This window comes from Salmo salar, chromosome 03 (genome assembly GCF_965601325.2).
Source record: "Salmo salar chromosome 03, fSalSal1, whole genome shotgun sequence".
NCBI lineage: Eukaryota > Metazoa > Chordata > Actinopteri > Salmoniformes > Salmonidae > Salmo > Salmo salar.
Genome location: NC_138293.1, coordinates 75309521 through 75322719, shown reverse-complemented (window position 1 = coordinate 75322719; position 13199 = coordinate 75309521). Strand labels below are relative to the sequence as shown.

Here is a 13199-nt window from a genome sequence, read left to right as displayed (position 1 = left end):
CTCTGATAAAGCACAGAAAGTAGTCTTCAGATTAGTTTTCTACAACCTGAATATTTCAGCGTAATCAAAGGGGTTCTTTGTAAAACAAATTAAAGTTGTGAAGGAAACAGTTTCATCTCTCAACTGAAACCATTATTGTATTGGATACAAAGCCTGTCCCAACCTTTAAGAGGGTGGGGGAAGTTCTTATGTGTCGTTTTATTCCAATGTGAAGCCATCCTTGACATTTCCAGTGTTGTGTTGGCTGCACATCCTTTTCAGAGTTTTCCCAGCCTGAGAGATGCAGTGTGACCTGAAGACATTCACAAACTCATCAGGCAGAGCCATGACATTCTAGGAGAAACACCTCCGCACCAGTCTCCCTGAGAACCCGCTTTTATCTGCTGTTTATTACTCTCGGGAACATTATCATTGCTTTATTGTTTGCTAATACAATGCCAACCTTAATAGTTTGTCTGTTATCCTTTACTCCCACGTGCCTGGTTTTAGTCAGTGAGTGATTGCAGACCTTCAGACAACATGGCCTATAATGGTGCAGTGCAGCCTTGAACAGATGGTCAGACCATGTGAAGATCTATCAAAGGCACACAGCACTAGCATGTCAACGGCTCATCTGATAACTTGTGGGTGAGCATATGCAGTACCAAGCATGTCATACTGTAAATTACACACTGGACCATAGTCAAGCGTATTATGATATACATGTATGCAGACAAAGCCGCCAGGTGGAAAAGGAGGGCAAGGAAGACAAAAGGTGGCATGAGGCAAAAACCAAGAGCAAAATATTGACAATCAAGTCAGTGTGGGGAAACAAATTACTAAATTCATTATTTCAAACCAGAACGTGGTACCAGAATATCATGTTTTAGAATTAAAAATCAGTCCTGAAGCCCTTAACACCGACTACAAAGAATTACAGACATCATTTTCTCTGTACACAGGAGAAAAGACTCCTTAACTTTATTGCGGCACAACCATGAGGTATGAGGGAAAAAAAGAGATGGTTAAAAGGTCAAAGGGGACGGAACTTGTGCGGTTTAGCCTCTTTGCATCCACTGGTTTCAAGTTACAGGTGTAAGGGACGTCAGTGTTAGAATAAGTCATTTCTTTCCTCAAGCCTTTGGTCCAGCAGAAGAGTTTAGAAGTCAGGACCCTCTTTCTTCAGCTTGCTGTAGTCCATGTTCACCGAGTAAAACTATGAATGAAATGAAGGAACAATAAAGATTAAGGACAAGACCATCAGAGATCAAATATTGATGAATAACAGTAGATATTCTAAGCAAAAACCTGCCTTTACTTTCTGAATCATTCCCAAGTTTGTTATTCAGTCAGTGTCAAACTTGCTTTGTTGTTGTGACTGACAATTAGATTGGCTGATCAGATGACTTACTAAACTAACAGGATTATAGTGTATAATGAATTAAACTACGGGATGAGTGGAATCAGACAACAGCCCAATGACATTTTTGGCTCAAGCCACTACATTAACATGTTGTACAGCGCAGTGAGGGAACCTCTGCTCACTACCATGTGCAGCAGGGACCAAGTTTAATGCACTGACCATTGTGATATATTTATCCAGACATAACGGATCATCCGGCAAGTGATTGACCTACCTTGTGCTGATGTGTGGGTTCCGTCTTGTTCCATGGCTCGGGGTTGCCATTACGATTCCAACTACAGACAACATACATATTGAAATTAAGTTGAACTAATAGCAATATACCCGTCCTGCACATTGAAATTGACACCGGTGTCTGACTTATGACTAACTATAGCTAAAGTTACATCAAAACACTCAAGGTCAATCCAGTTCCTATGCGGTTCTCATTTCAGACGGCTTCCATTTGGACTGGAGCCTTATTAGTGACGTGTTTTACAAGGGCCCTTACCTGACATGGGGTCCCATTGCCAGGCGCAAGAGATACGCCCCAGACATAACCGTCCCACCACCGATGAAGATGAAGAGGGGGACCAGCTGGAGGAAATAGAAAAGAGTTAGGGGGAAACAATGGAGGACAGGGTAAGGTGGCAATCAAGGGAAATATGGCTATCATAGGGTTGACCCCATTCAGTCAACTGAGCAATTGTTTGGTCGATAGATTTTTTGTTTTTCATGGCACAGTAGACTCCTGTCTGATTCGTGCCCGTCTCTGTGGACTAATCCATTGCGGAGGCCGCTGGGGATGGCAGTCCATCATACTAAGATAAGCATTCTCAACGCAAGGCACGGGTGCCATGAGGGTATTTGAGAACATTTTGAAAACAAGTGAAATTCCATTGGTTTTCCATAAATGACTACTGCTTTGGACCTGAAGCTGATTGTGAGAGTATTCCTTAGGCCTACAGTATGTGTGAAGAAAATGTGTCTTAGGTATAATTTAAAAAATGTTGCGTGAAGAAGGTAAGTGTGGCTTAGATGTACAACGTTTGCGTCGCTCCAGAATCTGCTCTCTCCCGCCAATTCGTATGCATTCATTGTTTCATAAATTCATTGTGTGAATTGGTTTGTAATGGTGTCCATCAAGTCACCATTACATACATGACCAGTGGTACATTTAAGGTTCATTCCCACCAATTCTAAGCTACGTTTGTTTACAGTAATTTATGTTAATTCAATAAATTATTAGTCGTTTACCATTCTCATTGTCGGAGCGGACACGTTTGCAGAGCTCACAATTTATGCGACACTTATTTCACTCCATTTACAAGTTTAGTCAACTTATTAATTGTATTTTGTTTGGAGCGCTCCTGTCAATGTTGAGTAAGGAGGCACACCCGATTACACAGAAGTAAATCTAGGCTACCTGGTCTACACACAAATGTATGAATGTGCCCATTTGGTGATGTCCGATAGTATTTCTGATGGTCTTAACTCACCACCACTAATGAGCTTCCTTCTTCCTCAAACAGCAAGTCAGTCTTTACTTTACATCCAATGAGAATTTAAATAGTTCCTCACTGTATTCGAAAAATCTTTCCAGCTTGCTCACTTTCGATAACCACCGAGCCTCAGCATGAAAATATAAAAGTAATGCTCTGGTCCAGTGGCTCATTAAACTCTGAGGACCAATAAGAGTTGATACAGTTGCCAGTGCAAACTGTGGGCCAGACCCAGTTAATACAATGTTTCAAGTTCATTGCAGATGGAGTAGAGAGATTAACTATTGAAGAACATGAAATGAACAAACCTCCATGCATAGCCAATGTGATTTATAGGATATTTATTTTCATCAGGATATGATTTACTTGCAATGTTATTCGTTGGCTTTATGTTGATTATTTTTACCTAGTTGGCAATACAAAAAAAAAAACCGTTATTGTAATGGAAATTAAGCTGTTCCACGAAAATGTGGATGAAAACCATAACTGGTTAGATAAATTGTAAATTGGCACTCCACATGAAAAAGACAACCGGCCGCTGGTGTAGCCTATTACCGGCAACTTCAGGAGCATAATGGCAGGACCGAGGAGGGTCGTCTATAAAAAAATATTTAGTCAACTGGATTGCTTTCCTCCCCCCCAAAAAATACTTTCGCCAAAGTCCCGAGACCACAGTTACCCGATTTCCACCAAATAAACCTTGATTTAAAAAAAGAAAGAAAAGTACTTTCATAGCTAGTTAACCTTTTTCAAGAAAAAGCCACTACACTAGGTCGTTCTGTGACACTGGCATAGTAACGTTATGTCCTCGGTTAACCGCCTCGTCCTTGACTGAGTTGAGGTCTTTTTTGCCAGGTCGCAATTCCAGCAACTAACCATCTAGCTAAACACGCCTGCTCCCTCCCTTGGACAGTCACTTAAAACGTGTAAATAATATTAACTATACATTCAATTATTTTTTAGACCTTGCCCTTTCAAGAACATAACCCACACTTGCGCCAAATAGCTACAGTAGCTAACTAGTTAGCAAACAGGGCCGTTTAGGTCTGTGGTAAATGCCATCACTTGTCAATCAACGATCAATGCAGTAAACACCATATCGTTATATTCAATCTTGTCGTCTTTTTCCAAACACGAAACACATGACAAAAAGTCGACACTTGGGGGAAACGAGTAACGTATTAAAAATTGCAATGTGGTTAGCTTCGAAGTTAACGTTAGCACGACGCAAATCCCCCCCAAATAATCTATACGATTTAGCAAACTTCCCGATTTCACATGTACTTACTGCTGGGTGGCTTTTAAGCTGCCGGCTAACTGTGCTCAGCATTGTGAGGGTTTACTTCTCCCAATTTGTACAGCAATAACCGGATTAATGTAGGCCTTGCCAGGGCAGGAACTGAGCGTATTTTCAGATGCGTTTCAGAGATATCAATGATTTTTTATAACTAACCCAAGATATACCACAGAGCAGATGAACGAATCATAGTGGGTCGAACAAGCAAGGAGGTGGGAGTAAAGCACGAGCCAGTGAGATCCATTCGTCCTTGCGCTCCTAAACAATACATTTTTTTTTTTACTTTGGCAAAGGGTAAAGTCTACAGATTCTAGTTTTGGAAACAGAAACCTGTATGTCGATAAACTGTTTCAGCGATGAGAAAATGTGCAGAATCTCGGCCAAAGTCCATCTCGTTCAATCTTCTCCCACTGCCGGCCACAAGCTTCCTCACGTCACCATATTTGGTAGTGAGTGGAAACGCCAACCGGATGCTTCATATTTATACATCCGGTAAAATATCTGTCTCATTGTTCTTTCTGTGGAGATTCCTCACGCCCTTGAGTCCTCAACTCGTTCTTCTTCGGTGTGGCGGTTGGCATCCATCATATTTATGTTGCAAAACTGCCACTAACTACACTCGGGTCTAAATCCCTTATACTTTTCGGAACAAAATTAAATACAATAAGAAGAAGAAAAAACTGTCATCTAACCATGATCAACCCACCACCCAATTCCAATATTTAAAACCCTATCTGGACACCACCACTCAACACACCCTGTAACTCTTCTGAAGTAAAATCTCGTACAACCAAATATTTCTCTGCAGCTGCCACCAGAACCTCTATTTTCTGGGACTTATGTTCCATCCCCGTGGTTGATAACCATTGCTATAAACGTTAAGAAGCCAATCTTACTGAAGCATATGTCATTCATAGGCCTATCCTTCTGTGCTGGCACAGATCTACTCACACGGATCCTCTCAGGATCCCTCCCCCTTGAACCATCTTCCTCTACTTTCTTCACTGCCTCAGCATACAACACCCTCTGCTCTACTCTAACCCTGGTAACCTCAACCTGCCTCTCTCGCAACGGACACTTCTGATCCATGGGCACCCCTACAATTAACACATAACGATTCTTTCCCCAATACTACACATTCCTTTGTCTCATGCCCTTCTGCACACTTCTCACACCTAGGAACCTACCTCCCAGTCCAATTATATCTGATTATATTCCATCACTGATTAGCTTACTTCAAGGAAGGGAATAAGGAAGGATGCTTTTTCAAAGTATTTGAACAGGGCCTCAGTAGGTTTGAAGACGAATCCCACCAGTCATACAACAGAAGCATTCATGGGAGAATATTTGTAGAGGGATGTCAGATTACTTTCACTTGACTCTGTCTCACACACCTACAGTACTTTCAGTAATGATACTCCAGTGTCTTCAGGGGTAGACCAAGCTTGACTCAAACTAACCCTTCATCTGTTCATCCAATACCTGAGCCACTATGCCTAGCTGTCGGAAGCTCTAGACTAGGTGGGATGCAACACTACCCCTAGGAAGCGCACAACGACATCATCCCACTTCTGATAACAACACAGCAATTTTGTTGGGTAGCCGACCGGGACTCAAACCTGCGTCCAAACCACTGCACCATCAGGTCCTCCGATGTTGAACGAAGGAGGCTGTAAAACAGTATAGTAGTGTTCAGCTACTGCTATTTGACAGCATTCTTGTATATTATAAGGGTGATGCTACATCAGAGAACAGCATCCTCACACTACATGTGTTGTAATTCATTGTCTCTATCAGCAGGACCTCGGGATAGCTTGCCCAAACAGTGGGCTGGACAATTTAGTTTTCTGTGTGCTCTGCCAGCATCCTGCAGCTCACCCTGTTAATCAGATTGCCTCGCCAACATCTACCAACGTTAGTTTCCTCTGAATTGTATTTTCACTGAAAATTGGTCATAAACATCTCATAAGAGTTTCTGCACAGCCTGTCTATGATGCTGTGTGGGAAAGTTCCAACCAGTGAAGTAGACCTAATCTGATAGACTACAACGAACAAACCTTCCAAAAGTCTTTCAGTATTAAGTAAAACAAATGCACTCCCATGACATGCTTACATGATACATTTATAATTTTGAGAAAGAACTAGGTCATTGTCAGCCTGGTGTTACAATCCTAGAACCATGGAAAACATGTTTAATTGTCATATCAAAACACAGATTCAAGCCAAATCATGTCTCCTTCTGTTTAATTTCATCTGGTTTTAATTCTCTGGAAAATAATTGTACGTTGGCAGATTTTCATCCAGTTTGGCCAAAACTTTCAATAATAGCAATTTATTAAACATATAGCTAGGCTGATACCATATTATGGTTTCCCTTTTACTATGTAGTTCAAGGCATATCCTACTTTTATTTTTTTAAAAGCAACAACATTTAGCTGTCAGATTGGCCATGAGTATCAAATTGCTTTATTTACAGTATTTTATGTTTATTATTTCCATAATACAGATGGAATGGTTTATTTACAGTATTTTATGTTTATTATTTCTACAATACAGAGAGGCTAGTTGTCTGCCAAGATAATAATGGAAAAGATGACTAACATCCCGAGTCAACTACATGGAAGTGTTCAAACTCCTCATCTACAGCATGTCAACTTTCAGAATCTTGTGCAGGTCTCAACAACTTGAGATCTGATAACAGAGCTTTACTTGGAAAACTTCTACTAACTGACAAGTCAATCGACTCGTTTATTAGGGTGTTTTTCTGTAACCAATTTCTTTACTACGGTTACAAATACCAGTGAAAACCAGGCATTCCTTGGTGATGAGTTCATGAGGTAAATCTTGGAGCTGAGATTCATAGGCCTGTGTGGTTTAGATGTAGTCCAAAGGGAGGAGCAGCCTCAACAACCACAAGGGATTTGACGTGCATGTTGTCATCTTTCCTCTGCCCACCCATCTCATTCTGCCCCATTTCCTCTTCATGTGGATGTGGTCTTGCGGTCTAAGTAGATGATGCTTGTCTGTTTTAGTAGGTTCAGGAGAATGGGGACGTTTGAAAACATAGGGGCTTCTTTCATGATTATGTAAAAAAATTAAATTATAATATGGTAACTAACAATGACTAAGTGTATGTAGGTGTACTGCCTAGGCAGGATGTAGTAAGAAAATCAGAGAGATATGGATTTCTGTCCACTGGACTTTCAGTTTGTCAGTTTTGCATGACACATATTCCAGGTTCCTTAGTGTGTGGTCTTCTTTGGTGTCTTGCCAAATTTGGCATCAAACCCGAGACCTTAAATGAGAAAGCACATGATACAATTAAGACAGTAGTGTCTAGTCACCTCATCAACCAAAAAGAGACGTCACTACTAGTTGAGGCCTCTGAGCTCTAATGGAACATTTCCATAAGCAGCTGAAGAGCAGCTCAGTATTTCAACTATGAGGTGAAGCATAAAGTTACTACAGACACAGGAGCACATGGTGGAGGGAGATGGCGAGTGTGAGAGAGTGAGAGAGAGAGAGAGAGATTGAAACAGAGAGATAGTCACAACATCAGAGAGATATTAAGAGTTAACAAGTTAATGTTGTTACTCACCAAGGAACACCAGGATAGTGCCGACCCACTGCATGGTGTTGAGGACGTTGCCGAACAGAAGGACAGAGCCCAGGATGGTAAAGAACTTCCGTGTGGTAGTGACAATGGAGCAGGTGAGAGGGCCGAAGTACACCACAGTCATGAAGATGAAGGTCTAAGAGAGGAAGAGGAGTGAATGACTGTTACTATAAAAGACCCTCTGCAATGAGCGTGAGAGCAAAATAGCGAAAGACCACTGTAAACCACACATTGGCACTTATCCATAAGAATCACACGTATGTGAACCAATTAAAATGTATAATGTGACAATTTGCAGACATGGACATTATTTCCTTTTAACACACACACACACAGTCACACCCATGTGAGACCATACCTGGCCTAAAGCACTCGTGATTCCAAACAAAAGGATGTTCCAGAAGATGCTGGGGTGACGGTCTGTGAAGCTCAGGAAGTCCCATACCTCACCTGTCCACAACACCCCTGAAAGAAAAACACATGGGATAATTTACTGAAAGTGACACAATTCAGCATAAATTGATGTATTTTATCCTGCATGTAACAATTGGTTTTTTAAATTTGTATTATTTTTAATTTAACCTTTATTTAACTAGGCTGCTTGATTCTTATTGTTTAATCTCAAGTTATAGGATTGGTTAGCCTTTTCTTCTGCTACAAATGTGGGGAGAAGCCAATTAATTACTTTAATTGTTTTGGAATCAAACCCATGCTGAGATATGGTTCCATGACTTTATGGTGAAAATGCCTGTTCCAAACTCAAAATCAACAGTGGATTAAGGGCTCCTCCTACTGGTACAGAGCAGTAACAGCAGTTTGATTGGGTTGAATAGAACTGGGGATGTGGGGACTGCTTTGGCCAAAACCGAAGAAAGGGTTTCTGATAAAAGTAAGGCTGTAGAAAAGCATGAGATTGGGACACTTAGACTGAGAAGGAAGATCTGATATGAAGATATTTTATTGAATAAATAATGGTGCATTTAGTAGAGACGTGGAGCTGGCAGAGATACAGAAGAAACACAAAGCAGAGAGATCAGACAAAGTGTATATTTTCACACTTGTGAGGGGAAACAGGTGTCTCACCTAGTCCCAGCACCAGGGTGGACCACATGTTGATGTTGAGCATCATGTGGTTGGCACTGGTCTGGAAGAGACTCCTCATGTGGTCCTGGGCCACACCAGTCAAACCGTCCATGGTCAGAGATAGCAGCTAGGATACAGGGAAAGAGGTCACATTTACAAACCCACAGAGGCACAGACAGCAAATACACATATAGGCAGAGACACACACAGAGAAACACTGACCAGGTCACAGAGATAATACCACAGGCAGATGAAGACAGTTACACTCACCAACAGGATCTCCCCGAAGCCGAAAGCAGATTCTGTGGAAGCGACACTCTTGTTGGGTTTATAGAGGAACAGGGCCACCCCGCTGACGATCAACAGCACACACAGGTACTTGGCCAGTGGGTATTTCTTCCTCAGTACAAATACACCCAGAATCATCACTGTGGAACCAAAGGCAAAGGGATGTGAGGGGTGGTTATCAGCAGCAGCCATCACTGGTCTATTAGGTTGATGTGCACATAGAAAGACAATTCAGTCAGGGGGTAAAAACCATGGCTATGTAGATTAATGGGCTGCACGTGCTCAAGGGATAAGACTGGTCAGTGTATTACTATAGAACACACTAACCTTAGACAGTGTTTACATATTGCAACATACTGGGCAGGACAGAAGACTAGGCTCCTGTACTTATTGTTAGCATGACACTTGCAGTCATAGGGTAGTCTACATGAGGAGTCAGAGACTCACAGCAGGTGCATGCAAATAGAATGTATGTTCATTTAACAGGGACACTGAGTTTGGAAGGGCTGATGGGATGTGTAGTTCTAAAAAAGGTGCAATATGCAGAAATCACACAGATATTTCCTGGTTGCAAAAATTCGAATAGTTTGTCTAATTTCAGTGTATGTCACAAAACAAGCCATGTATAGTGTAAATAATCATTGTACCATACAAAACCGAAAGTAAAAGATGCAAAAACAAAACTTAAGAACGGGAAGGATAGAAATAGTGCACATAGAACAGATACACCGCTTCTTAGACGGGCTTGCAATGAGAATGACAAATCTATAACTCATATTTCAATGTGAATTTGGTTCGGTCGCCCAAAAAGTTAGATACTGCAGCTTTAAAAATGGCACTGGAAATAAGGGAGTCTGGCTGACACTGAAACATGACACACTGCTGCAGTAAGAGGCCCTGCAATACAATAAGGCAAACTAACCCCTCAAACCTGCCCTGGTCACTAAGCCAAAGGCTGCATATGACTTGTTTATTACATATTCAGGTGTTGAGAATGGGGTCAGGATGAGCAATAATATAATTATTACACCTACCTGGGATGGGCTTACAAGACTTCCCCAACACCTGTGACAACAATAGAGAGGTTGTTTAGATATTAGAATAATAAAATATCACAACAAATGATGATGATGACAGCGAGACACTGTATGGGCTGAGGGATAAGGCTGACCTGTGTGGGGTAGTTGACATACTGTAGGGCAGAATTGCTGGATACCATGGCTCCAAGATAAGACAGGGAACACACTCCATAGAGCCAGCTCTTGGTGTGGTCTGGTCTGGAACCCTCAAAAAATTGAATCACTAAATGGGGAGGAGGCAGAGACGAGACATCTATAATACATGGAGATTCAACACCAACAGACCATTGAAACACCCACAGGGGGAAAGATATGTTGGAGATGACTGTGTTGGGCAGAAGGTGAAAGGCCATGACTGATGACTATGTGTGGTTTACTCACAGATCTTGGCAAACACAGCATTGATGATGCATTGGATGAATACCAGCGTTGTGGCATAAACAAACTTCTCCTTCTTCTCCCCCTCACCATACTGTCCTCGGGTACTGGGTATATCAGACAAACAGCATTATGACAATTCATCAGTGCAACCACTCATGTTAATCCAGAGTTAATCCACTTCTTATTACACATATAAGACCGGTGTGACACACAAAAACACACAGGCCTTGATATTCAGCAAAGGAATTATTTGTTAATTAGACTGTGGAGTATCTGTAGGTTATAAAAAGAGAATGAGAGAGCAGTGGGAGGTACTAGTAGTCTGCTCTGGTTGACTACAGATACAAATCATCACTGGAAACAAGATGAGATTCCTCACCCTTGAGTGACATACCATTCAAGACATATCTACAGTATGTAGCAAGCTAATACCATAGGGATATAGTTTTTTTGAACACTTTCAGCTCTGTAGAGTTGGCTCGCCTACATTCAATAATGACATGAACTTGTTGCACTATAGCATCAGCAACTAACATATGTGCACAAAGAAACAGCCAATAAAAGCAATGTGCATCAAGAGCCTATGTTTTGAAATCCATGTTGTCGCTCGGATGTCAGACCAAGAAACTACTTACATTGTCTCTTGTAATATGCCATAATAAAAATAACAAACGAAGACTCCGAGGAAACAGACAATGAATCGTATACGCTCGTTCTGCAGTAGCGAGGGCTTCCCTGCTCCCTTTCCTGCAGCCATGCTGTCCTCTAGCTGTCCGGGTATGGAAACCGATACAGATCCGATCCCCGTACCCCTCAAAGCAACGTCCCGCTCCACAATCCCAGATATCACAAGCCCGGAAATGGTGACGCTGTAACGTTCAACTAACTGGGCAGACAGTTGCTAATGTGACTACAGATCCGTCTGTGGTTCCTCTTCAAAGATTTAGCTAAATGTGCCTGTTAGCTAGCTGACTTTGCTAGCTAGCTAACGTTAGTTAGCCAACGTTAGATTGGTGGGTTGGTTGGTTGTTAGCTAGCAATTAGCTAAATCCATCATTGTTGTCAATCCAGCTGTCGCAGTATAGTGTTGAATCCGGAATATATGTCCTTAATTGCAGGTCTCTCGTTCAAGCAAACGTTACTCCTGTCCCGATCCAGGTTGTCAAAGGCATCCTATTCAGACAGTTTTCCCGGTGGAAAGGATACCGGAGTGTACTTGTTTTCATTGAGATACGTCAGCTACACTGGCTCAAAGACCTCAGTGGTTCATTAAGAGCCCTCAACGAATATGCCTGAGCTTGTAGCTACTATACCATTCATATACAATAGTACTGGCAGAACGCAGATGCTACAATTTATAGCTATGCATGAACATGTGATTTGTTTTCTGCTTTGAATCAACTTATATGCAGCATACAAGGTAGCTCGAAAATGTTCTTATATTTGTTGATGTATCAAAATATTCAGCTGTAATATATATATATATATATATATATATATATATATATATATATATATATATATGTGTGTGATCTACACTCATTGATTTATTGTTCATTTAAATCGCAGTCGACACAGACGACTATTGAAAACATTTGCGGGGCTTTCTCGAACTAGTCGCGTGTCTTTTTTCGTACTGGGATGTGGATGGATTCTATTGGTCCAAATAAGGTAATAAACCTCTAGATTCGGCCATTGAAACAGACGGAATAGTGAAAGGGCGGGGCTTCTACTCCAGAGACACAGCTACACGTGTCAAAGGGAAATTTGACAACAATGAAATGCACCGCCACATTTGAGCATTGTTCAATAATCGTGACTGAACCCATTCACTATTGGTTTAATGTCCATTTAGTGTTAGTGTCCACTGTCAAACTAAAAACATGTTAAACAACTTCAATGCTTAAAACGTGAAATTATACAGGAAAGTAATGGAAGAACACCTACATATTGGTGATACAATGTCATTTTACATCACAATACAGTAAGGTAAAACGTATCTGAGGCTGGGGGAAAAGACAACTATGTCCAAATGATTCAGACTGTACCTTTACATCAGAAGAGAGCAGAGGTTCATGCTCATTCATGACACTACATGCATTTCAAACTGATATAGGAACAGCCACTATATTGCCATAAACATTGCTCATCATCAACCTGAGCAAGGGATAGGTCAAGTCACAAAGTGAGTACTCACAAGGTACACTCACAAACCAACTGTAAAGACATTCTACTAGGCCCTAAATATGGGAAATGTCTATCATAATTTACAATTACCTCACAAACAGATTCAAAAACAATACATTCACCCCCATCAATGGGACAAGAAAATTGAAAGACAATATCCAAATTCATTATAAACATTGGGACCTAGAAATGGACATACCCCCATTCCATCTTTTGTCTTGCCCATTCACCCTCTAAATGGACACATGCAATCCATGTCTCAAGGCTTAAAAATCCTTCTTTAACCTGTCTCCTCCCCTTCACATTTGAAGTGGATTTAACAAGTGACATCAGTAAGAGATCATGGCTTTCACCTGGATAGTCTGTCATGTTTTGTATACTCCAT

At 41.2% G+C, this 13199-nt stretch overlaps 2 protein-coding genes across 2 annotated transcripts; both read right to left on the bottom strand.

Annotated features, from left to right (window-relative positions):
• Positions 1–925: 925 nt before the first annotated feature.
• On the bottom strand, positions 926–4459 carry LOC106601603 (cytochrome c oxidase subunit FA4). The gene is made up of 4 exons (XM_014193936.3): positions 4172–4459; positions 1893–1978; positions 1617–1677; positions 926–1195 (listed from the first exon to the last, which is right to left on the bottom strand). The coding sequence occupies exons 1-4, from the start codon at positions 4211–4213 to the stop codon at positions 1139–1141; spliced, it is 246 nt and encodes an 81-aa protein (XP_014049411.1). The 5' UTR covers positions 4214–4459; the 3' UTR covers positions 926–1138.
• Positions 4460–6630: 2171 nt separating this feature from the next.
• On the bottom strand, positions 6631–11853 carry s35b1 (Solute carrier family 35 member B1). The gene is given in 9 exon segments (NM_001140406.1): positions 6631–7475; positions 7779–7932; positions 8155–8261; positions 8880–9006; positions 9150–9307; positions 10202–10232; positions 10339–10469; positions 10628–10731; positions 11263–11853. Coding segments are annotated over 9 exon segments (987 nt in total). The 5' UTR covers positions 11385–11853; the 3' UTR covers positions 6631–7422.
• Positions 11854–13199: the final 1346 nt, after the last annotated feature.